The sequence below is a fragment of the Giraffa tippelskirchi genome, chromosome 3 (genome assembly GCF_054371585.1).
Source record: "Giraffa tippelskirchi isolate mGirTip1 chromosome 3, T2T-mGirTip1v1.2.pri, whole genome shotgun sequence".
Lineage (NCBI taxonomy): Eukaryota > Metazoa > Chordata > Mammalia > Artiodactyla > Giraffidae > Giraffa > Giraffa tippelskirchi.
In genome coordinates this window covers 47,900,172-47,923,799 of record NC_137277.1, presented here as the reverse complement: position 1 = coordinate 47,923,799, position 23,628 = coordinate 47,900,172, and the positions used below count along the sequence as shown (strand labels likewise).

Genomic DNA, 23,628 nt, shown 5'->3' with positions numbered 1-23,628 from the left:
CATGCATCTTCTGTTAAATTCTTACATTCAGATATTCACTTTTTCCCTTCTGAAGGAGGAAAAAAGAAACATTTAAAAATGCAGCAAATTTGGTTAAGAAGATGGTGTTAGGAATAAACATCTTCATTATTCAGAATGATGCTGCAATATTTTGAAATGGAATAAAGCATTATTTTGATGTGTCATTGTTTCTCAGGGCCAAAACTAGGGTGAGGCAAGTAAGACACTTGCCTTGGGTGCAGATTTTACAGGGTACAAAAAACTTCTGTAATCAAGATAAGTGGTATTGAATGCAATGTTTTAAAATATCAAAATCCATGCACTGCAAAAAACAATACATGATGAACAAAATGCCAGAAATATAAAGACAGGATTCAACCCTCATTGTTCTCCTCATTGTTGAGCATGACTCAGCATGAGCACCTCCTCGTGTTGAGCGTGACTCTCCTCGTGGTTCTCACCCTAACCATGGCCCTTCTCATAGTTCACGTTGTTTCCTTTCTCCTAGGAGCCGCCCACCGGCACGAGTCGGGGGCGTTACCGTCCGGACACAGGGGCGGAGTCCGCAGAGGAGGCAGTTACCTGCGCGCCCCTAGAGCGCCCCCTTCTGGTTCGCTGCTTGCCCAGCACTTACCTTCTCCAGTTTATCCGCTTCACTGTTTCTGTCCAGGAGAATCTCAAACATCGTCTGAACCCTCGAGTCAGTGGAGAACTGCACACGGAGCTGAGGAGAGAGGAGGGAGTGGGAAAGAAGGCAGGCGGGCATCCCCATCATTTCAGTCAGCTCCACATAAAGGTCAGCTCAGTTAATATTAGGATATGCTCTTCGTGCCTGCCTCCATCACTCATTTATCCATCCAACAAACATCTACTAAACTACTACTACGGATGGGACGCTGGTAGATGCTGGGGATAGAACGGGAGAACAAAATCAAGTCCTTGCTCCACAAAGCTTACAGTTTAGTTACATTTGAGGTCCCATTTAGTCTTTTTTTAAAAAATTTATTTATTCCCATTTAGTCTTAACAAGGCAAGTCTTGGAAGGCAAAAAGATCATCACCCCAATTTTGCAGCCTCGCTGTTAGACATTTGAATATGGGCTAAAACAGGAATGTATCTCCAGGGTCAGAAACGTGAAGCAGCTTTCAAGTACCTCTTGAAACAAATGTAAACCATTTTTTCCTTCTTTATTCCTTTTTAAATATTCATTCATTCATCCACTTGGTTGTGCCCAGGTCATCATAGCAGCAGCACACAGGATCTTTAGTTGCAGCATGTGGGATCCAGTTCCCTGACCTGGGATCGAACCCAGGCCCCCTGGATTGGGACCACAGAGTCTTAGCCACTGGACCACCAGGGAAGTGCCTAAACAATGATTTTGGAATGTCTCATCCCTCACTCTCCCAACCCCAACCCCAGTGCTCTGAAACGTTGTTCTGCTGGGCTACAGTGCCAACTATTTCCACCCTGAGGTCATTTCCTTTCAGGAAGTCGCTCATTCACCACCCCTTCTCTGGTCACTCATTGGTCTGTATTTTGACAGCCCTTGAGTCTGCACTCTGGACAGCACACTGTGGTCCCTCCATGCGGCTGCCCCAGGCATCCAGATGTCACTGTGACTTGGAGCAAAGAGATGCATGATCAAGTTACCCTTCTGCTCTCACAGTGGGGAAGCCGACACCCCAAGGCGTCCCTCAGAAAACTGGAAGCTAAGTGAGGACAGAAGGTGCAGGATTCCTTAACTCTGGTCCCAGTTCCTGGAGCCCACTCCATTTTCCTAGAAAAGATTCCTTGTTCCTGCTGGTTCCTGGCTCTCCTGCATCCCCCAGCAACATCCTCCCCTTAGTTCCCAGGTTTCTCATGCTGCCTTTGTCCTCCTAGAAAGAGAGGAAGATCATAGTGAAGGTATACTAAGTTGCGATTTTCTTTTTTTAAGCCTCCATCTGGAATTGAAAAGACTGGTATGCTAGTCCTGTCTGGCTTGTACCCTTGAACAAGCATCACGACATCTCTGATCACTCACAGATAGGTGCACCTGCCTGGCTGTTCTGTGTCACATGACCACTCCATCCAAGGGAGTGGATGGAGGTAGGCCAGCTCTGCCCTGGTGTCCCGCTGCCCTAACTGGTCCCTACTAGGAGAGGGGGCTGAGGCTTGAGGGAAGGGCCACCTTCCGGATCCAGCTCACCTTCTCCTGGATGCTGGTGTTGAGCCTCCTCAGTGTCTCCTGGAAGCTCTGGTTCTGTGGCTCCAGGGTGGCACAGCGCTGCACGTCCTTGAAGGCCTGGTCCAACTTGCCCAGGTGCTCCAATGCCTGGCATCGCCGGTACAGAGCCTTGATGTCCGAGGAGTTGATATCAATGGCTAGTGAGGGATGCAGGCAGAGTCTCAGCGGGCCGGGTGGCAGACCACCTTCCCTCCTCCTCAACCACAGCCCCCAACTCCAGGGCTTCCATCCCTCCCTTGGAGAGTGTGCATCCTTGTAGATCAGTTTCGTGGAAGGCAATTTTTCCACGGACTGGAAGTTGGGGGTGGTTTGGGGATGATTCAAGTGCATTACATCTACTGTGCACTTTATTTCTATTATTATAACATCGGCTCCACCTCAGATCATCAGGCATTAGATCCCGGAGACTGGAAATCCCTCTGGTCCTAGGCTCCCCTTAGTTAGGGAGGTGGTAAGAATCACTGTCTCAAGGTTGGAAGGGAGCTTAAGGGTCATCTCGTCCAATTCCAGACTCTCCAGTCTTGACTTCTTGATCCCCGCCAAGTACTAATCCAGTTGGTGCTTGCATACCTCCAGCTGTGGGGAGCACCTTCTATCTCAAGGCAGACAGCTCCTTCAGAAAGCCCTTCCCTCCTCCAACCTGAAATATATCTCCCTGTAACTTTGCCCTTATGTCTTAAGTCCAGCCCTGGAACCTGTGAGATGAAATCCAATCCTTCTTCCTCGTGACAGCCTTTTAGGAATTTTAAAGCAGCTCCTCATCCCACCTGGGAGTTCCTTCTCTGAGCTAAATATTGCCACTTTTCTGCTCTTCATAGGATGGGTTTCCAGTCCCCTCTCCAGCTAAGTCCTTCCCTTCTGAACTCACTCCAGACTATCTCTGTCTTTCCTTAAAAATTGGTGACCAGATCATAAGCCAAGACAGACCTATGCAGAGGAGAATCCCCTTCATTCTGCATATTACAACCCTAAGAATGCAGCCAGAAGAAGTCTTCCCATTTTGATCATGCTCTTAAATCTAAGTTCTCTCAGAACTTGAGGCACTCCGAAACCATTGTGGATGTGTGTTTATTTCTCCTAGTGTCCGTGAAATAAACTAATGCCTCCCTTCTTCCCTCGGGAAACCTGGTCCCCACAGAGTGGACCAGGCTGATGCCCTGGTTCTGGGGAGCACCCCCTCCCCCATGAACATATCCTAACCTCCAACAAAGTGCCTGTGTCCTTGCTGTGACAAAAGGATTTCCAGGAGCATCTTTCTAAGAAAAGAAGCGGCCCCAACATATTTAACGTGTAAAGATGTGACTTAGGGATGGCTTTTCTGGAGCATCCTTTCACACAAGGATGGTCCATCTGAAGCCCCGCCTACAATGTCCAGGATGGCATTTATACAATCTGTGAGTGTCAAGAGCCTCTTAGACTAAACAGGGATGCCGAGGGGGAGGGGTGGAGGGCAAGTTCAGAGCAAGGGGGGGCTCACCTCTCGAGGCATCGGAAGCCGCCTGAACATAGCTCTCCTGAGAAATGGGGAGGAAGGAAACTTGGTTAATGCAGGCCCAACACAGAGACAGCCAGAGATGGTCCCTGAGGTGAGGAGAGAGGGCTTGCTGGTGGCTGCCACTGTCAGAGGCCAGAGGTTCCTCGCTGAGTGTGGAAAAGTGGACAAGCATTAGGCACACTCAGGCTTGAACCCGGCTCTGCTGCTGACTGAGGAGGGTGTGGCAACCCACCCCAGGGTTGTCTCCTGCAGAATCCCACGGACAGAGGAACCTGGCGGGCTATCGTCCATGGGGTCGCAAAGAGTCAGATATGACTCAAGTGATTTAGCATGTACACACTACTGCTAACTACCTAGAGCTCTTGGGGAAGTTACTGAGCCCTCCTCTTGAGCCTTGAGCTTCCTATCTGCAATATGGGCACAAGAGTAGCAGCGACCTCGTGGTCTGTGGTTAAGATGCCACGAATAAGCTCTGAAAAGCCCCTGTCCTGATACCAGTTCCCATGAGGCTGCTTCCCATGGGATGAGAACTGTCTCCGTGGATGACTTCCCCATCTCCCAGAGGAGTGGGTCAGGCGATGGGTACCAGAAAACAGGGCAAGGCGCCCTGCTCCAACCTGAGGGTTCCAGGAAAGAGTGCTGGGATGACTTTGGGCATGACTGTCAGGAGGAGGGAGCTGCCCCCACACCTGCATCCCAGTCCAGCCCTCAGCTCCCCTCCCCTCTCCATCCCAGACCATTTTCAGGCCACAAGCCGCTCGGTTCCGATAGAGCGTGGCCAGCAGGGCCTTATCCTTGGTCAGCTTCAGGGCCTGGCTGTAGCTCTTGGTGGCGGCCTTGTAGTCCTGGAGCTGGAAATGCTGGTTCCCCTCCTCCTTCAGCTGCATCGCTTCCGCCTCAGCCATCTGTCAGGACAGGAGAGCTCCCTCCAGACCCGGGGCTGGGCTCCTGGTCTGAGGTCTGGAGGTCCAGGGTCCCCACCCACCAGGATGGATGGGGAGGATGCTACCCACCCTTCAACCCCCACCAATCCATTGCCCAGGAGGACATCACAGCGTCTGATAAGTGTGGCCCAAGTTGAGAGGGGTCTCAGAGTCTCTCTTCCTAGGGAACTCTGCTCAATATTATGTAACAACCTAAATGGGAAAAGAATTTGAAAAAGAAGGGGTTTCCCTGGTAGTCTAGTGGCTAAGATTCCACGCTTCCAATGCAGGGGGCCTGGGTTCCATCCCTGGTCAGGCAGCTAGATCCCACTTGTTGCAACTAAGACCTGGTGTGACTAAATAATTAAATAAATAAAAATAAATAAATATTTTTTTAAAAAGCATAGCTATATGTATAACTGAATCACTTGGTACCCCTGAAGCTAACACAAAATTGTTAACTACACTCTGATTTTTGTTTCTTAAAGAGTAGTCCCTGTTCCTCCCTCTGTCTCCCTCCCAGCGGGATGGGTAAAGCCACCACACCAAGGGCTTGAATTCTCATTGCAGACCTTCAAATGTCTGGGTTCCCCATTCCCCCTCCCCAGTCCCAGGAACACTCCGGGCCAGCTCACTTTCTCTCAAGGACAATGTTCTTGGTCCGTCCTCCTGGGGTGCGGCTCCTCTGTGTGTGAACCCCCAGCCGGCCAGCGTCAGTCTGCCCCTCCCAGCCCCCACCCAGGAGACTTTATCACCCCAGCCAGTGGCTCCGGACCATATTTGGCCACAGGGGCAGGTGCCCCTGGCGTCTGTCACTGATACTCCGGGACCTCCCACTCCCCAGACTGGACAGTCATTACCACGAGGAGGTTCCAATGAACCTCTGCCCCTGCATCCCATTCAGGGGCAGTCCTGGGGGCACAGGTGCTCATAACCCCCCAAAGAATGATAGAAAGATCCAGAGGGACGGGACCCCCCCCCCAGCAGATCCCCGCTCCCTAGGCACAGCTCTGACACCCCTTCTCCACCTCCCTCCCTGATAAACAACCTCCTCTCCCCTCCCCCCACCCCTGCTATTTTGGGAGCAGAGTGACAGCTGAGGGGCTGGCAGGCTTGGACACGCAGAGCAGCTGCCCAGGTCCCAGGCCAGCTGGAGACTTCCAGAAACGCCCTTCTGGAGGGGGGAGGGAAGAGGAGGGAGGGAGGAACATTCCTTCCCCTCTCCCCCTTGCCCACAACTCCCCTGCCCCTTCCACCCGTTGAAAACGTCCTTGTTTTTCAGAAAGATCCATGGACTTGCTGTCTCACTTGAGTGGAAGTGGGTCGTTTGTTCCACTCTGCGCGCCTTCTATGGTTCTTCCCTGTCTGTACAGAGGGGCTGTATTTCACCTCCTTCCCCCACCAGACTAGGAGCTCCCTGAGGATGGGCTCTCTATGTCCCCCACCGGACTGAATCTTCTTCCGCAGATTCCCAGGCAGCCTGGGAATTCCCTGAGACCAAGAACTGTGCCCCCTAACTGACTGGGACTTGCTGAGTCCCCCTCATTAGAGAAGGTGGCGTTCTTCCTGGGATGAGATTGTACATTCACTAAAAACTGTGAATCACTGTGTGGCATACCTGACACTTATACAATATTGTAAATCAACTATATCATGATGTTAAATTTTTAATTAAATTAAAAATTCTTAATAAAAAAAAAACAAACACTATGTACTTGCCACCAGAGAGGGTCTGCCCTGGGACAGGAATTGTTTCCCCTTATTCAACTGAGGGTTCCTAAGACAAATTTATGAGGTTGTTCCCCACCTGGATTTAGAGTTCTCCCAGCTTTCTGTGTCTCTGAGACTGGGCGGTGAGTGCCTTCCCAGAGGACAAGTACAGCATCTAATGCAGTTTGATTTTCCCTGGCACAGAGCCTGGAAGAATCAATGTCCAATGCACAGTCTTAAATGAATGAATGAATGAGTTTTTTGTGCTGATGCTTTGCTTCACATCGCTACCATTCTGCCCCCCTCTCCCATATTGCTTCAAACTGACCTGACCAGGGCTGAGAAAAGACACTGAAGGAAAAAAGCGTAGGTGGGATCACTCACACTAGATTGTGCTCTTAGCTCTGTGACCTTGAAAACACAGCTCTGTGACCTTGGACAAGCTCTACTGCCCTGCTGGACCAAAGTCCAGCCCTGATAAATGTTCGTTGGCTGAATAAATGAATGAATGGATGGATGGGTGAATTCCCTGCCCTCCTGGTGTCCCCAACCCTGAGCCCCTTTGTGGGCAGCTCTCTGTAGCAGTGATGTAATATGTTAAAGGATCCTGCCATTGGTGGAGATTGACTTCAAGTCCAGGATACCCTGGATTCAAATTCTGATTCAGTAATTGATTCCACAAGCATTTCTTAAGCATTTGCTGTGTGCCAGGGTTCCCTTGTAGCTCAGTTGGTAAAGTTGGTACAATGCAGGAGAGCCGAGTTCAATTCCTGGGTTGGGAAGATCCCCTGGAGAAGGAAATGGGAACCCACTGCAGTATTCTTGCCTGGAGAACCCCATGGACAGAGAAGCCTGGCAGGCTACAGCCCATGGAGTTGCAAGAGTCGGACACGACTTAGCAACTAAACCACTACTATGTGCCAGGAACTGTGAATGATTATGGAAGCAGAAAACACCCCTGGGGGTAAGGATTTGTGTCTATTTTGTCCCTCACATATTCCAAGTGTCTGCAACAGTGTGTAGTATGTAGCGGTTGTTGTTTTAGTCGCTATGTCATGTCTGACCCTTTTGCAACCCCAGGGACTGTAGCCAACAAGGCTCCTCTGTCCATGGGATTTCCTAGGCAAGAGTACTGGAGTGGTATGTAGTAGGTGCTCAATAATATTTGTTGAATGAATGCATGAAAGAATTCCATGAATCTGTGATTTCTGAAGAATACCAAACAGTTTTGAAACCTTACAATTAGGAAACATGACATTATTTCAGAGAAAGTTTCCCTGAGTAAATGATTAAATGAGTTAACATGTGTAGAGCTCCTAGAACAATACCTGGCAGAGACCTTTGTTAAAAGATTGAACGAATATTCAAGGCAAGACCTGAAGAATGAGGAACTATTCCTGTATGTGTTCATCAGCTCAGGCTGCCATAACAAAATACCACCAGTAGGGTGGCTTAAACAACAAAAACTTCTTTTCTCACAATTCTGGAGGCTAGAAGCCTAAGATCAAGGTGCTATCATGTGGGTTGGTTTCTGGTGAAACTTCACTTCCTGGCTTGTGGACAGCCATCTTCTGCTTTGTATTCACACAGCCTCTTCTCTGTGTGAGAGCAAAGAGAGAGGCAAGGAGAGAGAGAGCGAGCTCTTGGGTCTCCTCCTCTTAAAAGGACATCAGTCCTATCAAATTAGGATGCCATCTTTATGACCTCACTTAACCTTTATTACTTCCTCTTGGGCCATTAAGAAGGCTGAGCACCGAAGAATTGATGCTTTTGAACTGTGGTGCTGGAGAAGACTCTTGAGAGTCCCTTGGGCAGTAAGGAGATCAAACCAGTCAATCCTAAAGGAAATCAACCATGAATTTTCATTGGAAGGACTGAAGCTGAAGCTGAAGCTCCAATACTTTGGCCATTTGATGTGAAGAACTGACTCACTGGAAAAGATCTTGATGCTGGGAAAGATTGAAGGAAGATGGAGAAGGGGACAACAAAGGATGAGATGATTGGATGGCATCATCAACTCAATGGACATGAGTTTGAGCAAGCTCTGGGGAACAGTGAAGGACAGGGAAGCCTGGCATGCTGCAGTCCATGGAGTCGCAAAGAGTTGGACAGACTAAGCAACTGAACAACAACAACAGGAGGGTCTATCTCTAAATATAGTCACACTGGGGGTGAGGGCTTCAATTTATGAATTGGAGGTGTGTGTGCACAATTCAGTTCATACCAGTTCCAAAAAATTGCATGAGGGAACTAAGGCTGACTGGACCATTGTAAGGAGTCTGATTTTTCCTGTCTGTAATGGGAGGCTTTGTAGGGTAACAAAGACAGAAAGTAATTGAGCAGATTTTTGGTTTGAAACATCATCCTGGTTGCCATGTGAGGAGGAGGAGGCAGGGAAAAGACAGGTAGGCAAAGGTAGAGACTGTAGGAACCAGTATTGTGGCCAAAATCTTGGCTCTCCGTGCGCTGATACTGAACAGCAATATGCAGACAGAATTGTGGAGGAGAAGGAAAGCGTGACCCTATTACTTTGTCAGGCAAAGGGGGAACACAGTACGCTAGCATCTCAAGTGCTGTGCTCCCCCTGCCCTGGTGAGTGAAAAGTGAAAATGAAAGTCACTCAGTCATTTCAGACTCTTCGGGACCCCACAGACTATATAGTTCATGGAATTCCCCAGGCCAGAATGGGTAGCCTTTCCCTTCTCGAGGGGATCATCCCAAACCAGGAATCGAATCGGGGTCTCCTACACTGCAGGCAGATTCTGGTGAGTAGGGAGAGGTTATATAGTCAGGCAGGAGTATGTGATAAGGATCAAGGCAATAACCATCTATCTTTTTTTTTTTTGGCTGTGCTGGGTCTTCATTGCTGTGAGTGGGCTTTCTCTAGTTGTGGCAAGCAGGGGCTACTCTTTGTTGTGGTACGAGAGCTTCTGATTTTGGTGGCTTCTACTCTTTGTTGCAGAGCACAGGGTCTAGAGCATGGGCTTCAGTCGTTGTGGCACACGGGCTTAGTTGCTCCACGGCATGTGGGATCTTTCCCAACCAGGGATCGAACCATATCCCCTGCACTGGCAGGCAGATTCTTAACCACTGGACCACTAGGGAAGTCCAGTAACAGTCTTTCCTTCTTTCCTCTGCAAAGTTTCAAAAAGGTGGGGTTGATGACAAGATTACAGCCTTGACGTACTCCTTTTCCTATTTGGAACCAATCTGTTGTTCCATGTCCAGTTCTAACTGTTGCTTCCTGATCTGCATACAGGTTTCTCAAGAGACAGGTCAGATGGTCTGGTATTCCATCTGTTTCAGAATTTTCCACAGTTTATTGTGATCCACACGGTCAAAGGCTTTGGCATAGTCAATAAAGCAGAAATAGATGTTTTTCTGGAACTCTCTTGCTTTTTCGATGATCCAGCGGATATTGGCAATTTGATCTCTGGTTCCTCTGCCTTTTCTAAAACCAGCTTGAACATCTGGAAGTTCACGGCTCACGTATTGCTGGAGCCTGGCTTGGAGAATTTTGAGCATTACTTTACTAGCATGTGAGATGAGTGTAATTGTGTGGTAGTTTGAGCATTCTTTGGCATTGCCTTTCTTTGGGATTGGAACGAAAACTGACCTTTTCCAGTCCTGTGGCCACTGCTGAGTTTTCCAAATTTGCTGGCGTATCAAGTGCAGCACTTTCACAGCATCATCTTTTAGGATTTGAAATAGCTCAACTGGAATTCCATCACCTCCACTAGCTTTGTTCGTAGTGATGCTTTCTAAGGCCCACTTGACTTCACATTCCTGGATGTCTGGCTCTAGGTGAGTGATCACACCATCGTGATTATCTGGGTTGTGCAGATCTTTTTTGTACAGTTCTTCTGTGTATTCTTGCCACCTCTTCTTAATATATTCTGCTTCTGTTAGGTCCATACCATTTCTGTCCTTTATCGAGCCTATCTTTTCATGAAATGTTCCTTTGGTATCTCTAATTTTCTTGAAACAAAAGTCCGTCTAGTCAAGGCTATGGTTTTTCCAGTGGTCATGTATGGATGTGAGAGTTGGATGGTAAAGAAAGCTGAGTGCCACAGAATTGATGCTTTTGAACTGTGGTGTTGGAGAATACTCTTGAGAGTCCCTTGGACTGCAAGGAGATCCAATCAATCCATCCTAAAAGAGATCAATCCTGGGTGTTCACTGGAAGGACTGATGTTGAAGCTGAAACTCCAATACTTTGGCCACCTCATGTGAAGAGTTGACTCATTGGAAAAGACCCTAATGCTGGGTAGGATTGGGGGCAGGAGGAGAAGGGGACGACAGAGGATGAGATGGTTGGATGGCATCACTGACTCGATGGACATGGGTTTGGGTAGACTCCGGGAGTTGGTGATGGACAGAGAGGCCTGGCGTGCTGCAGTTCATGGGGTCGCAAAGAGTCGGACATGACTGAGCGACTGAACTGAACTGATAACAAGATTAGGGTGTGTGCAGGGTCTAAGGTGGTCTCCTAACCTTGAAGAGCTTCTCTGGTCCCTTTAATCTGGACTCAGGTGGTTTCCTGGTTGCTCCTACCTTGATTAGCAACTGTTTGAATCTACTCTTTGGAACTCAGAGAAGGTTGTAGAAGGCAACACTCTGTTGTCTACGTGAAATGGGGGACAAAAAGGCCTCTGTGCCTAGGAGCCCCAAAGGGCCCTGCTTGGCGTCAGTGTGGCAATGGAGATGGAAGGAACAGATTCTTGATAGGGTAATGAGGCAGCACTGGCGGAGCTTGAGACTCCCTGGATACAGGGGAGGGAGAGAGAGAGAAGGGGGAAGGGAGGGAGAGAGAGAGAGAGAAAGAAGCTGACCGAAGATCCTAGGTTTCCAGTACGAGTTCTTCTGGTCCGTCTCTGTTGTAGGGCCTCATCTGTAATATGGGATGAAAAGAGTCATGAGGATTAAATGAGTTACATATGTAAAGCACTTAGAACAATGCCTGACACATTGCTATTATTGCTATTAATATTTCTTGTTATTATTGTTAATAACAATACATATTATTATTATTATTACTATAGCTGTACACTGTTGAAGACTGCAAGAATTAATTGATTTGAGCCATTTGAAAAAGAATACTAGGACTTCCCTGGTTGTCCAGTGGTCAAGAATACACCTGCCAATTCAGGAGACATGGGTTTGATCCCTGATCTGGGATGATTCCACATGACTTGGAGCTACTAAGTCTAAGCACCACAACTACTGAGCCTGCACTCAGGAGCCCATGAGCCACCACTAGAAGAGCCACCACTAGAAAAGGCACCACAAAGAGAGGTCTACAAAGGGCAATAAAGAGCAGCCCTCGCTGGCCGTAACTAGAGAAAGCCCGTGTGCAGCACCGATGACCCAGAGCAGCAAAAAATAAAAATTAATTAATTAATTTAAAACTTAAAAAGAATTCTAATTTCTGCCTTCAATCCCATGGGCTCTGGTTTTATAAGCCACTCCCATTTCCTATCTCTGTGATCTCAGGGAAAATCAACCGGCCAGAATCTTGAATTACGCATCGGTAAAACCGGAGCTAAGAATCGCTGTTCTGAAAAGATAAAAGATTGTCAGTACCCTGCAAGTGATCTGCAATCACCAGATGGCCAACACCGAAATCAGATTGATTATATTCTTTGCAGTCAAAGATGGAGAAACTCTATATAGTCAGCAAAAACAAGACCGGGAGCTGACTATAGCTCAGATCATGAACTCCTTACTGCCAAATTTAGACTCATTTTGAAGAAAGTGGGGGAAAGCACTAGACCATTCAGGTATGACCTAAACCAAATCCCTTATGATTATACAGTGGAAGTGAGAAATAGATTTAAGGGACTAGATCTGATAAACAGAGTGCCTGATGAACTATGGACGGGGCTTCATGACGTTGTACAGGAGACAGGGAGCAAGACCATCCCCAAGAAAAAGAAATGCAAAAAAGCAAAATGGCTGTCTGGGGAGGCCTTACAAATAGGTGTGAAAAGAAGAGAAGCAAAAAGCAAAGAAGAAAAGGAAAGATATGCCCATTTGAATGCAGAGTTCCAAAGAATACCAAGGAGAGATAAGAAAGCCTTCTTCAGTGATCAGTGCAAAGAAATAGAGGAAAACAATAGAATGGGAAAGACTAGAGATCTCTTTAAGAAAATTAGAGATACCAAGGGAACATTTCATGCAAAGATGGGCTCAATAAAGGACAGAAATGGTATGGACCTAACAGAAGCAGAAGATATTAAGAAGAGGTGGCAAGAATACACAGAAGACCTGTACAAAAAGGATCTGCACGACACAGATAATCACGATGGTGTGATCACTCACCTACAGCCAGACATCCTGGAATGTGAAGTCAAGTGGGCCTTAGGAAGCATCACTATGAACAAAGCTAGTGGAGGTGATGAAATTCCAGATGAGTTATTTCAAATTTTAAAAGATGATGCTGTGAAAGTGCTGCACTCAGTATTTGCTGCCAGCAAATCTGGAAAACTCAGCAGTGGCCACAGGACTGGAAAAGGTCAGTTTTCATTCTAATCCCAAAGAAAGGCAATGCCAAAGAATGCTCAAACTACCACACAGTTGCACTCATCTCACACGCTAGTAAAGTAATGCTCAAAATTCTCCAAGCCAGGCTTCAGCAATACGTGAGCCGTGAACTTCCAAATGTTCAAGCTGGTTTTAGAAAAGGCAGAGGAACCAGAGATCAAATTGCCAACATCCGCTAGATCATCAAAAAAGCAAGAGAGTTCCAGAAGAACATCTATTTCTGCTTTATTGACTATGCCAAAGCCTTTGACTGTGTGGATCACAATAAACTATGGACAATTCTGAAAGAGATGGGCATACCAGACCACCTGACCTGCCTCTTGAGAAATCTGTATGCAGGTCAGGAAGCAACAGTTAGAGCTGGACACGGAACAACAGACTGGTTCCAAATAGGAAAAGGAGTACGTCAAGGCTGTATATTGTCACCCTGCTTACTTAATTTATATGCAGAGTACATCATGAGAAACGCTGGGCTGGAAGAAGCACAAGCTGGCATCAAGATTGCTGGGAGAAATATCAATAACCTCAGATATACAGATGACACCACGCTTATGGCAGAAAACGAAGAAGAACTAAAGAGCCTCTTGATGAAAGTGAAAGAGGAGAGTGAAAAAGTTGGCTTAAAGCTCAACATTCAGAAAAGTAACATCATGGCGGCTGGTTCCATCACTTCATGGCAAATAGATGGGAAACAGTGGAAACAGTGGCAACAGTGGCTGACTTTATTTTGGGGCGCTCCAAAATCACTGCAGATGGTGACTGCAGCCATGAAATTAAAAGACGCTTACTCCTTGGAAGAAAAGTTTTGACCAACCTAGATAGCATATTAAAAAGCAGAGTCATTACTTTGCCAACAAAGGTCCGTCTAGTCAAGGCTGTGGTTTTTCCAGTGGTCATGTATGGATGTGAGAGTTGGACGGAGAAGAAAGCTGAGCGCCAAAGAATTGATGCTTTTGAACTGTGGTGTTGGAGAAGACTCTTGAGGGTCCCTTGGACTGCAAGATCAAACCAGTCCATCCTAAAGGAGATCAGTCCTGAGTGTTCATTGGAAGGACTGATGTTGAAGTTGAAACTCCAATACTTTGTCCACCCGATGTGAAGAGCTGACTCATTTGAAAAGATCCTGATGCTGGGAAAGATTGAGGGCAAGAGGAGAAGGGGACGACAGAGGATGAGATGGTTGGATGACATCACCGACTCAATGGACATGAGTTTGGGTAAACTCCGGGAGTTGGTGATGGATAGGGAGGCCTGGCATGCTGCATGCGGTCCACGGGATCGCAAAGAGTTTGACACGACTGAGTGACTGAACTGAACTTATCCTGCAAGGCTCTGGGGGAGACTGGAACGCGGAGGCGGCCACCAGTCCAAGGGTAGGGTGTGCAGGCGAGCCCACGCCCGATGCCGGAGGCCTGGCGGGGCGCGGCACTTCCCCGCCGCGACACCAGGGGGCGATGCGGCGGTCTGCGGCGCCGCTGAACCATGGCAGCGGCGCTCCATCACGCCGGAGTTACCTTCTCCACGTGGGGACGCAGGATGGCGGCGGCGGCGGCGGTGGCGGGTGTGCGTGAGTGCGGGCGGGGCCCGCGGTCGGGCTCTCGCGCCCGCTTTCCCGAGGCCGGAGGGAGGTGGGAGTGGGGGCCCTCCGGTAACCGAGCCGCGGGAGTGACGCCCACCGGGCTTGTCCACACAGGACGAGGCGGCCACGCGCGACGTGCAGCGGCTGCTCGTGCAGTTCCAGGATGAGGGCGGGCAGCTGCTGGGCTCGCCGTTCGACGTGCCCGTGGACATCACCCCGGACAAGCTGCAGCTCGTGTGCAACGCTCTGCTGGCCCAGGTGAGCGTCGGGCACGCGGGGGATCGGAAGGCCGAAGGTCTTGGGTACCAGAGCCCCCACCGCTTCCCCTCAGTGCTGAGAACCCAGCCGTGCTGTCTACCCTTGGGGCGGGTCGGAAGATGTGATTCGAGTGAGCGATTTACACGCCCACCTTCAGGGCCCACCTGCGGAGAGAGCGCGCGTTTTGAACGCAGTGGGCGCATCATCACAGTGATTCCTTGTCGCAGCCCCTCGTTGTCTCCCCCATTTTACATTGTTGCCTACGATCATTCGATTGTGTGTAAGATGCTGCGCCGTAGGTGGTAGATTTGGAGTTGGAACTCAAACGTCAGACTCAAAACTTATGCTCTCCTAAGCTGCTCAGTCAGCTCAGTCGTGTCCGACTCTTTGTGACCCCATGGACCGCAGCGCGCCAGGCCTCCCTGTCCATCACCAGCTCCCGGAGTTTACTCAAACTTATGTCCATTGAGTCGGTGATGCCGTCCAACTATCTCATCCTCTGTCGTCCGCTTTTCCTCCTGCTCTCAATCTTTCCCAGCATCAGGGTCTTTTCAAATGAATCAGTTCTTTGTATGAGGTGGCCAAAGTGTTGGAGTTTCAGCTTCCACATCAGTCCTTCCAATGAATATTCAGGACTGATTTCCTCTAAGCTGCTGCTGCTAAGTCGCTTTAGTCGTGTCCGACTCTGTGCGACCCCATAGACGGCAGCCCACCAGGCTCCGCCGTCCCTGGGATTCTCCAGGCAAGAATACTGGAGTGGGTTGCCGTTTCCTTCTCCAGTGCATGAAAGGGAAAAGTGAAAGTGAAGTTGCTCAGTCGTGTCCGACTCTTAGCGACCCCATGGACTGTAGCCTACCAGGCTCCTCCGTCTATAGGATTTTCCAGGCAAGAGTACTGGAGTGGGGTGCCATTTCCTTCTCCATCTAAGCTGCCCCTCTATTGGAGGTGGGCTTCTCTGGTGGCTTAGCGGTAAAGAATCGGTTTGCAGTGCAGGAGACACTGTTTGATCCCTGGGTCAGGAAGATCCCCTGGCGAAGGAGGTGGTAACTCACTCCAGTATTCTTGCTTGGAGAATTCCATGGACAGAGGATCCTGGCAGGCTACAGTCTGTGGGGGCCCAAAGAGTCAGACAGGACTTAGCAACTGAACAACAACAACAACGTTGGAGGTGGGGGAAGTTGCTTAAAAACGCAGTACCTGAACCCCACCTCACACTTACTACACTGGACCCAGGGGTGAAGCAGAGAGTCTGCATTTTCAATCAGCTTTTTTGATGCTTCTCACACATTATAGAGCCTGGTGTGGTGGTTTAGAAAATGCCCTAAATGCTATATACTAATTCTAATCCTGGACTTCTGTCTGAAGAACCTGAATTAGTCATTAGCAATAGGACATTGGGCTAATCACTTAGTTGCTCTGTTTTTTCAGTATGAATGCCTATCTGTCAGGGTAGTTGTGAGATGCAGATAAAGGATTCTAAAGTGATTTGTAAAATATTCTGGAGTTGTTCTTGAAGGGCTAAAAAGGTCTTGCTCAATGGGGAATAATAGGGGTGTCCCAAGCAGGGTGGCTGAAAGGAAGGCTTTGCCTGCACACAGCTTGCAGAGAGTGGGGAGGGGAGGGTCCCCCGGTGGAGGCTGCCCTGCCCGTCCTTTGATGCGGGGGTTCCCTTTGCTGTTATCCTCCAGGAGGATCCCTTGCCACTGGCTTTCTATGTCCATGATGCCGAGATTGTCTCCTCTCTGGGGAGGACGCTGGAATCACAGGCAGTGGAGACAGAGAAGGTCTTGGACATCATTTACCAGCCACAGGCTATCTTCAGAGTCCGCGCTGTGACCCGCTGCACCAGCTCCTTGGAGGGTCACAGTGAGGCGGTCATTTCCGTGGCCTTCAGCCCCACAGGAAAGTAAGGATAGCTGCAGAGTCATGGAGGGGAGTATGGGTGCAGCTGTTGGCTGGGGTGGGGGGACCCCCGAGTTATGCTCAATGGAGCCTCTGGCTGCCTTTCCTTGACCCAAGCTCTGGGCTCAGGGTGTAAGTAAGGGACTCGCCCAGTGGAATTTTGTCCCCAAAGGCCAAGGATACCTGCCTTGGAGAAGTCTTTCTTGGACTTGCTCTCCGGAGATCTGAGCTGCAAGCTCACCTCTGCCCCTTCCTAGCTGTGTGACCTGGGCAAGTCACTTAACCTCTCTGAGTCAGTTGTTCATCTGAGAAACAGGGTTTATTTGCTTCTCACAGTCCTCTGAGGATAATAAGAAGCTTTAACTGGTTATGGCTGTGGCCATTCCTTTCAGGAAGGACAAGGAGAGAAATTACCTCCTGGAGTCTTCTCCCAGATGGCCTGGGTGTTATACTTCTCCTTTTCAGAAGAGAGAGAAATTTCCACTCCCAGATTCTGTTCCCAGAAGACACTTGAATAGGCCGTGGGAATGTGCATGTGCATTGTTTTGGGTGCAATGTTTTGGGTCCCCTTGTCCCCAGTGCAGAGGTCAGGCCGTCCCTCTTCTTCCCCAGGTACCTGGCCAGTGGCTCCGGAGACACGACAGTTCGCTTCTGGGATCTCAGCACTGAGACGCCACACTTCACATGCCAGGGTCAGTACTCAGGCCGTTACCCACAGAGCGGGTGTTAATACAGTGGCAGGCGGGTGATTCATTCAGCTCTTTAGTTCCTGGGAGGCCCAGAGCACATTCCAGCCTCTTAACATCCAGTTAGTGGTTGCCAGTTCCTAGGTGGAGACCTTACCCTTGAGCCCCACTAGCCACTTACAAACAAGCAGAGACTGGACCCAAAAGTCAATGTGAGGATGCGGGCAGGGACTGGCTGGCTGATAGCAAGGAGAACTGGGCTTAAGTCTGGTCTCTGCCACAGTGGTCCTCAAACTTGATCATGCATCAGAATTACCTAGAGGGCTTGTTAAAATACAGATTTCTGGGTCCCACCCCCAGAATTTTTGTCTCCTCCAGTCTGGGATGTGGCCTGAGAATTTGTGTTTCAAGTTCCCGGGTGGTACTGATGCTGCTGGCCTGGGAGCCTCACACTAGCAAGGCAACCTTGGGTGTGGGCCTTGCTTCCTTTCTAAGCTTCAGTTTTCTCATCTGGAAAATGGGAGTGATACTTCTCGCTTTGTTCCATACTCTAGAGCTATCGTGAGAATTGTAAGGGCTGACGTGTGCAAGAATTTTATATCACGTAGCACGTGAGGAACTATTAGAAAGTGGCAGTGTTATCTGTGCAGCGGATGCATGGTTCTAGCACTTGGGAAGGGTTTGCCATTTGCCTAGGGAGTCTCATCTCTTCGATTGGTGTTTGATTGTTCATTTATTTGGCAGCTAGCTATGTGCCAAATAAGCATTTTCTGCAATGTACCAGGCATTGCTGAGCATTTGGGATAAAGACAGGTGTGGTCCCCCTTTCTCCCCTCCCTGCTTTCCTAGGACACAGACACTGGGTCCTTAGCATATCCTGGTCCCCAGACGGCAAGAAGCTGGCTTCAGGCTGTAAGAATGGCCAGGTAGACGATGGTTGGGGTACTTAGGTGGGGACCCTGGAGTCCCTTGCTGGGAGATGGGTCAGAATGAGATACTGGGGTCTTTGGGGAGGGGTGGCTGGGGGCGATGGATGGGGGACCCTGGGTGGGGCCAGGGGAGGGTTGGGGAGGGTTATTTGATGAGCTTCTGTCCTGCAGATTCTCCTGTGGGACCCGAGCACAGGGAAGCAAGTGGGCAGGGCGCTCACTGGCCACAGCAAGTGGATCACAGCCCTGAGCTGGGAGCCCCTCCACGCGTAAGTGACACTGACAACTGGGGTGAATGAGGAGCCAGGAGTTCAAAGCTGTACCCCGCCCCTGCTCAGTGCAGAGGAGCCTTAGGGGACAGGGAGGGGGCTCTGACTGGCAGTGACAGCCTGGCAGGCAGTGGGGAAGGTCACCTGCCCCCGTGGGTGGGGGTGGCGGGTGCTCATCATGGGGCCTGAGAGCCACCTTGCAGCACCACCGGATGGTAGGGTCAGGAAGCCGTTGGGACGTTATCCTCGGCCTTCGAGCCGGGCATCGGGAGGCGGCGTGGGAAGACAGGCATTGCCTGCTCAGAAGTGAGGACCCGTCTCTTCCTCCCCAGCAACCCTGAGTGTCGCTACGTGGCCAGCAGCTCCAAGGACGGCAGCGTGCGGGTCTGGGACACGACCGCGGGCCGCTGTGAGCATATCCTCACCGGGCACACGCAGTCAGTCACCTGTCTCCGGTGGGGAGGGGATGGGCTTCTCTACTCGGCCTCCCAGGACCGCACCATCAAAGTCTGGAGAGCTCATGATGTAAGAGCTGGGAGGGGTCCGGAACCATCCTGGGGAAATCGTGGGTCAGGGATGTCGAACCAGTGTTTCCTGAACTTGTTCTGGGAACTGGTTAGGGAGGTGCTTTTGAACAGTGGGTCCTGGGTCGGTGCCGCGTTATAGCGGAGAGTCCAGGGCCCCTGAGCGTGGTCAGGCTCTGGAATTTCCTGCTGTCAGAAGCCTATTTAGGTTTATCAGACTTGCTATATCGCAAACTTACTGGACTAGAGCCCTTTTTTCCTGACATTTCCCTTCTGTGAAACATATTTTCAGAAACATTGATCCGGGCCCATGCCCTCATTTCACAAATGAGAGACTTGAACCCAGAGGGTTCAAGATTTGATTCAGATCACAATGAGTGATCTGATGGGTGATTTGATTCAGATCACAGTGAATGAGGGCCCTGCTTCTGAGTCCTGTGGGTGCCCCCCATCTTCTGGGGCTGACCTGGACATTCACGTTCCCAGGGGTGCAGAGTGCTCTGTGAGTGTCTGACCCGTCTCTCTCCACCCTAGGGCGTGCTGTGCCGGACTCTGCAAGGCCACGGCCACTGGGTGAACACAATGGCCCTCAGCACCGACTACGCCCTGCGCACGGGGGCCTTTGAGCCCGCCGAGGCCTCAGTGAACGCCGAAGACCTCCGAGGGTCCTGTGAGTGAGCAGAAGGAGGCAGGGAGGAAGGGCTGCTTGAGAAAGAGCCGGCTCTCCGGCTTCACATGCGAGAGGCTGATCTCGGCCAAGTTGGGGGGTGCTTGCTGTCCGTGTTGAATTTTCTCATCAGCCTTGTTCCTTCTTTCCTTTGGTGCCTGGACACAGTGCAGGAGTTGAAGGAGAAGGCCCTGAGCCGCTACAACCTCGTGCGGGTGAGCGTCCCCAGCACCCCCAGCTCCATGCACTGTTTCTCTCCGTCCCTCAAACCCCAAACCCTGCACAGGCTCAGGCCCCTCTCCCTTCTGGCCCCAGTACAGAATGTACTGTTCCCCCAAAGTTCTTCCTTTACAGTTCTAAAATCTTAGTGTGCTGGGGATCATTTTATTTCACTTTGGTTTTTTTCTTTTTTTGCTTATCTATTTATTTATAATTCTAAGGTACCTCTGTTTATTTATTTTGCCTTGGAATTCAGGCATGTAATTCCCCAACCAGGGATGGAACCCATGTCCCCTATATTGGGAACATGCAGTCTTAATCGCTGGACACCAGAGAAGTCCCTCTTTTTTAAATCTCATTTAGTTTCAGTAACACATTCACATAGTCTAGGGTTCAAAGAACACAAAAAAATAGATGGTGGAAAGCCTTTCATCTCTGTGGCTCCTTCTGGAAGCATCCAGTGCTCCCAGTGTCTCGTGTCTCCTTTCCGAGACTTCACATACACGTGTATGTGCACACCACACACAGTACAGATACACACGTATACAAGCCCACATACAAAATCCTTCCCCTTTTTAAGATACCACTGTGGGGACTTCCCTGGCAGTCTGGTGGTTAAGATCCACGATTGAGTAGACAGTGGTGTGTTTGCCTCTGAGGTCGGGCCTCCTCCCTGAGACCATGTGCGCTTTCTTGCCTCCGCAGGGCCGGGGCCCAGAGAGGCTGGTGTCTGGCTCAGATGACTTCACCCTGTTCCTGTGGTCCCCGGCAGAGGACAAGAAGCCCCTGGCACGGATGACGGGGCACCAGGCCCTCATCAACCAGGTGGTCTTCTCCCCAGACTCCCGTATCATCGCCAGCGCTTCCTTCGACAAGTCCATCAAGCTGTGGGACGGCAGGACGGGCAAGTGAGTGGGGGACATGGCCTGGGAGGAGGGGCGCAGCCGCTCCGGAAGGAGCTCGGCTCTGCTGCTTTCTAGCTGTGTGGCTCTGGCAAGCGGTTACATTTTTTAATTTTTTTTTCTTTTTTAAGGATTTTTATTTATTTCGTTTTTATTTTTGGCTCTGCTGGATCTTCGTTTCTGCTAGTGGGGTTTCTCTAGTTGCCGTGAGCAGGGGCCACTCTCTAATTGTGGTGTGTGGGCTTCTCATTGCAGTGGCTTCTTGTTGTGGAGCAACAAGAGAAGGTTCTAGGTGGGTGGGCTCAGTAGTTGTGGCACGCGGGGTGGGCTTAGCAGCCCCAAGGCATGTGGGATCTTCCCAGACCGGGAAAGATGCGAACCCATCCCTTGCATTGGCAGGCGGATTCCTAACCACTGGACCACCAGGGAAGTCCCTGGATTTTCTGAGCCTCTCTGTCCTCTTCTGAGTGTGCAGACCCCTTACCTCTCAGCTTTATCACAAGGATTAAATGAGGTGGTATGTTCAGCACCCTCACTAAGCAAGCGCTGAAAATGCTAGTTCATTGTACACCTAGGGAGAGAAGTGGTCTGAAGGCTGGCCAAGGGCCGGGGATGCAGCAGAAAGTGTAGGTTTGTGGTCTGGTCGTTATCTGGCCGTTATAGTGGAGTCCACAGACCAGACAGTGTGTTACCTGGGAGCTTGATGGAACTGCAGAGCCCTGGGCCCCAGCCCAGAGCTTGCGGATCAGAACCTGCCATTTAAGGTCACCTTTCAGGTCTCAGAAGCAGTGGTGTGATGAGGCACAGTGCCCTCATGGTCGATAGGAGGAGAGGTCGAGGCGCAGGTAGGGAAAGGAGCGGGGAAACACTACTGAGGCCAAAGGGGGACTTACGTGTGCGTCTCTGTGTATCTCCACACCAGAGCCCTGTGAAATAGGCTGTACGGTTCCTTTTTTTAAAAATTCATTTCCTTGGCTGTGTTGGGTCTTAGTTGCAGCGTGAGGGGTCTTTGTTTCGGCCTGCGGCCTTCTCTAGTTGCAAACGGAGGCTCAGTTGCCCCGTGGCGTGTGGGATCTCAGTTCCCCAACCAGGGATCAAACCCGAGTCGCCTGCATTAGAGGGCGGATTCTCAACCACTGGACCCTCAGGAAAGTCCCCAGCTCCTTTTTAAGACAAGGAAACAGTCTCAGGCCCAACGACTTGCACCAGCAGACACAGTCGGTCTGTCCCGACCAGGCCCCAATGGCCCGGCCCACTGTTCCTGCACGCCACCTGTCAGCAGGCACCTGCTGGGGTGGGGCAGAGAGGGGGGTGTTGTGCAGACGGGCCAAGAGACGGGGGCATTGGAGTCCAAGGCTTGCGAAGTTGAGCAAGTGTGGAGGCCTGGCAAGAAACCTCCTAGAAGCAGTTTTACAAAATCGCAATGACCAGCAGAGATTAAATTGGTCCGGGGCGGGAGCCAGGCAGTGAGATTCTGTACAGGTTCCCAGGTAATCCTGACATGCAGCCACGGTTGAGAACGACTGCTGGGGGCCTCGAGGACCCTTCAGACGTGTTCCGAGATCTCACATCCATCCTCATCGCCCTTCCCCCGGCCCAGGTACCTGGCCTCCCTGCGTGGCCATGTGGCTGCCGTGTACCAGATCGCGTGGTCGGCCGACAGCCGGCTCCTGGTCAGCGGCAGCAGTGACAGCACGCTGAAGGTATGGGACGTGAAGGCCCAGAAGCTGTCCACGGACCTGCCGGGCCACGCAGATGAGGTACGGCCGACCCTCGTGAGCAGGTGGCTGACGGAGGGGACTGAAGCCTGCCCCCACTCCCCAAACCCTGCTCACTGCACCACTGTCCCCCCCAACCCTCTCTGTTTAGGTATATGCTGTCGACTGGAGTCCCGATGGCCAGAGAGTGGCCAGTGGTGGGAAGGACAAGTGCCTCCGGATGTGAGTTTGAGGGGTGGGGTGGGGCGCAATGGCGGCCGGTGTGCTTGGCTCTCTTGCCCTCGTGGTCGTCCCCCATGGTGGAGAGTTCCACGGGCTCTCCACCTGCCCAGGCTCTCCCCCATCGTGGACTTCTGGGACTGTGCAGCGCCACCCTTTCCTGAGCTGGGGTCCCCATCCCATTCCCTGCCCTTGTTCACAGATGGAGGAGATGAGAAGCCCCCCAGGTCTCTGGGATCTCCACCTGGACTCAGCCTCTGCCCACTACCCGCTCTGACGGGAGGCCTCAGGCTGGGCGATGACTTGGAGAACGAGCGTGGCCTGCTGTCCTCGGTCAGACCCCACTGGGGTCCCTCCGCAGAACAGGAGGTCGAAGGTCGCAGGAGGTCGTCACTGAGCCCGGTCCTCGGCCATCACTCGATACCTCGCTGGCGCTAGCAGGGGCGGCAGGAGGCTGAGCGGTGACCAGCTACTGCCTTTTCTAAATGCCATCTCTCTTCAGGGTCAGGCCCTGGATTCTGTGACCAAATAAATAACTTATATTTTGTGTGTTTGGGTTACGATTCCTGTCCTTGATGCCCAGGGGTCTATGCTGGGTCAGTTTGTGCAGCCCCTCCCTCTGGGCTACACCAGTACCATGCTGAGCAGGAAGCTGCCTTTCCTTTCTTGCCACCATGCCTACGAGGGAGAGGCTGGGGAGACCCGCTGAGGCCCATCTCTTGGTAGCCAGAGGAGGCTCTTAAGGCTGTGTTGTCCCTTCTGGCGGCACAAGCTGCGTGTAACTGTTTGCATGAACTAGAATTCAGCCCAGTTAGAAATGCACTTGTCCCACTTGCTCGAGGCTACTTCCTGGTTTGG

At 50.8% G+C, this 23,628-nt stretch overlaps 2 protein-coding genes and 1 long non-coding RNA gene across 18 annotated transcripts in view; 1 reads left to right on the top strand and 2 right to left on the bottom strand.

Annotated features, from left to right (window-relative positions):
• Positions 1-5,370, bottom strand: part of UNC45B (unc-45 myosin chaperone B) — a 31,451-nt gene extending 26,081 nt beyond the window's left edge. For 5 of the 15 annotated variants that reach the window (XR_014080627.1, XR_014080629.1, XM_081584431.1 and 2 more), the window contains exons 1-5: positions 5,281-5,370; positions 4,460-4,627; positions 3,705-3,741; positions 2,189-2,364; positions 635-724 (exon numbers count right to left, since the gene is read on the bottom strand). Coding sequence is in view for 11 of the 15 variants with exons in the window: in XM_081584431.1 (XP_081440557.1) it covers positions 635-724; positions 2,189-2,364; positions 3,705-3,741; positions 4,460-4,627 (471 nt within the window). In the remaining 4 variants the exon portion in view is untranslated. Of the gene's footprint in view, positions 1-634; positions 725-1,153; positions 1,318-2,188; positions 2,365-3,704; positions 3,742-4,459; positions 4,628-4,735; positions 4,859-5,280 lie in introns of those variants that run through there. The other 10 variants (XR_014080628.1, XR_014080630.1, XM_081584433.1 and 7 more) reach the window with 4 other exon arrangements.
• Positions 5,371-8,198: 2,828 nt separating this feature from the next.
• Positions 8,199-14,914, bottom strand: LOC145543302 (uncharacterized). The gene is made up of 2 exons (XR_014080626.1): positions 14,413-14,914; positions 8,199-11,246 (listed from the first exon to the last, which is right to left on the bottom strand). It is a non-coding gene; the product is annotated as an uncharacterized LOC145543302 (long non-coding RNA).
• NLE1 (notchless homolog 1) lies at positions 14,424-23,317 on the top strand. Of its 2 annotated transcripts, XR_014080625.1 has the most exons (14): positions 14,424-14,461; positions 14,592-14,735; positions 16,424-16,641; positions 17,250-17,329; positions 18,173-18,249; positions 18,424-18,521; positions 18,854-19,046; positions 19,580-19,715; positions 19,881-19,927; positions 20,637-20,839; positions 21,233-21,350; positions 22,434-22,593; positions 22,703-22,773; positions 22,973-23,317. XR_014080625.1 is itself a non-coding variant. In XM_081584430.1 (13 exons), exons 1-13 carry the CDS (start codon positions 14,435-14,437, stop codon positions 22,983-22,985), a joined length of 1,467 nt encoding a protein of 488 aa, XP_081440556.1. In that variant the 5' UTR covers positions 14,424-14,434; the 3' UTR covers positions 22,986-23,317. The 2 variants fall into 2 exon arrangements, 1 of the variants encoding a protein (XP_081440556.1); XM_081584430.1 differs by lacking the exon at positions 21,233-21,350.
• The last annotated feature ends 311 nt before the right edge of the window (positions 23,318-23,628 follow it).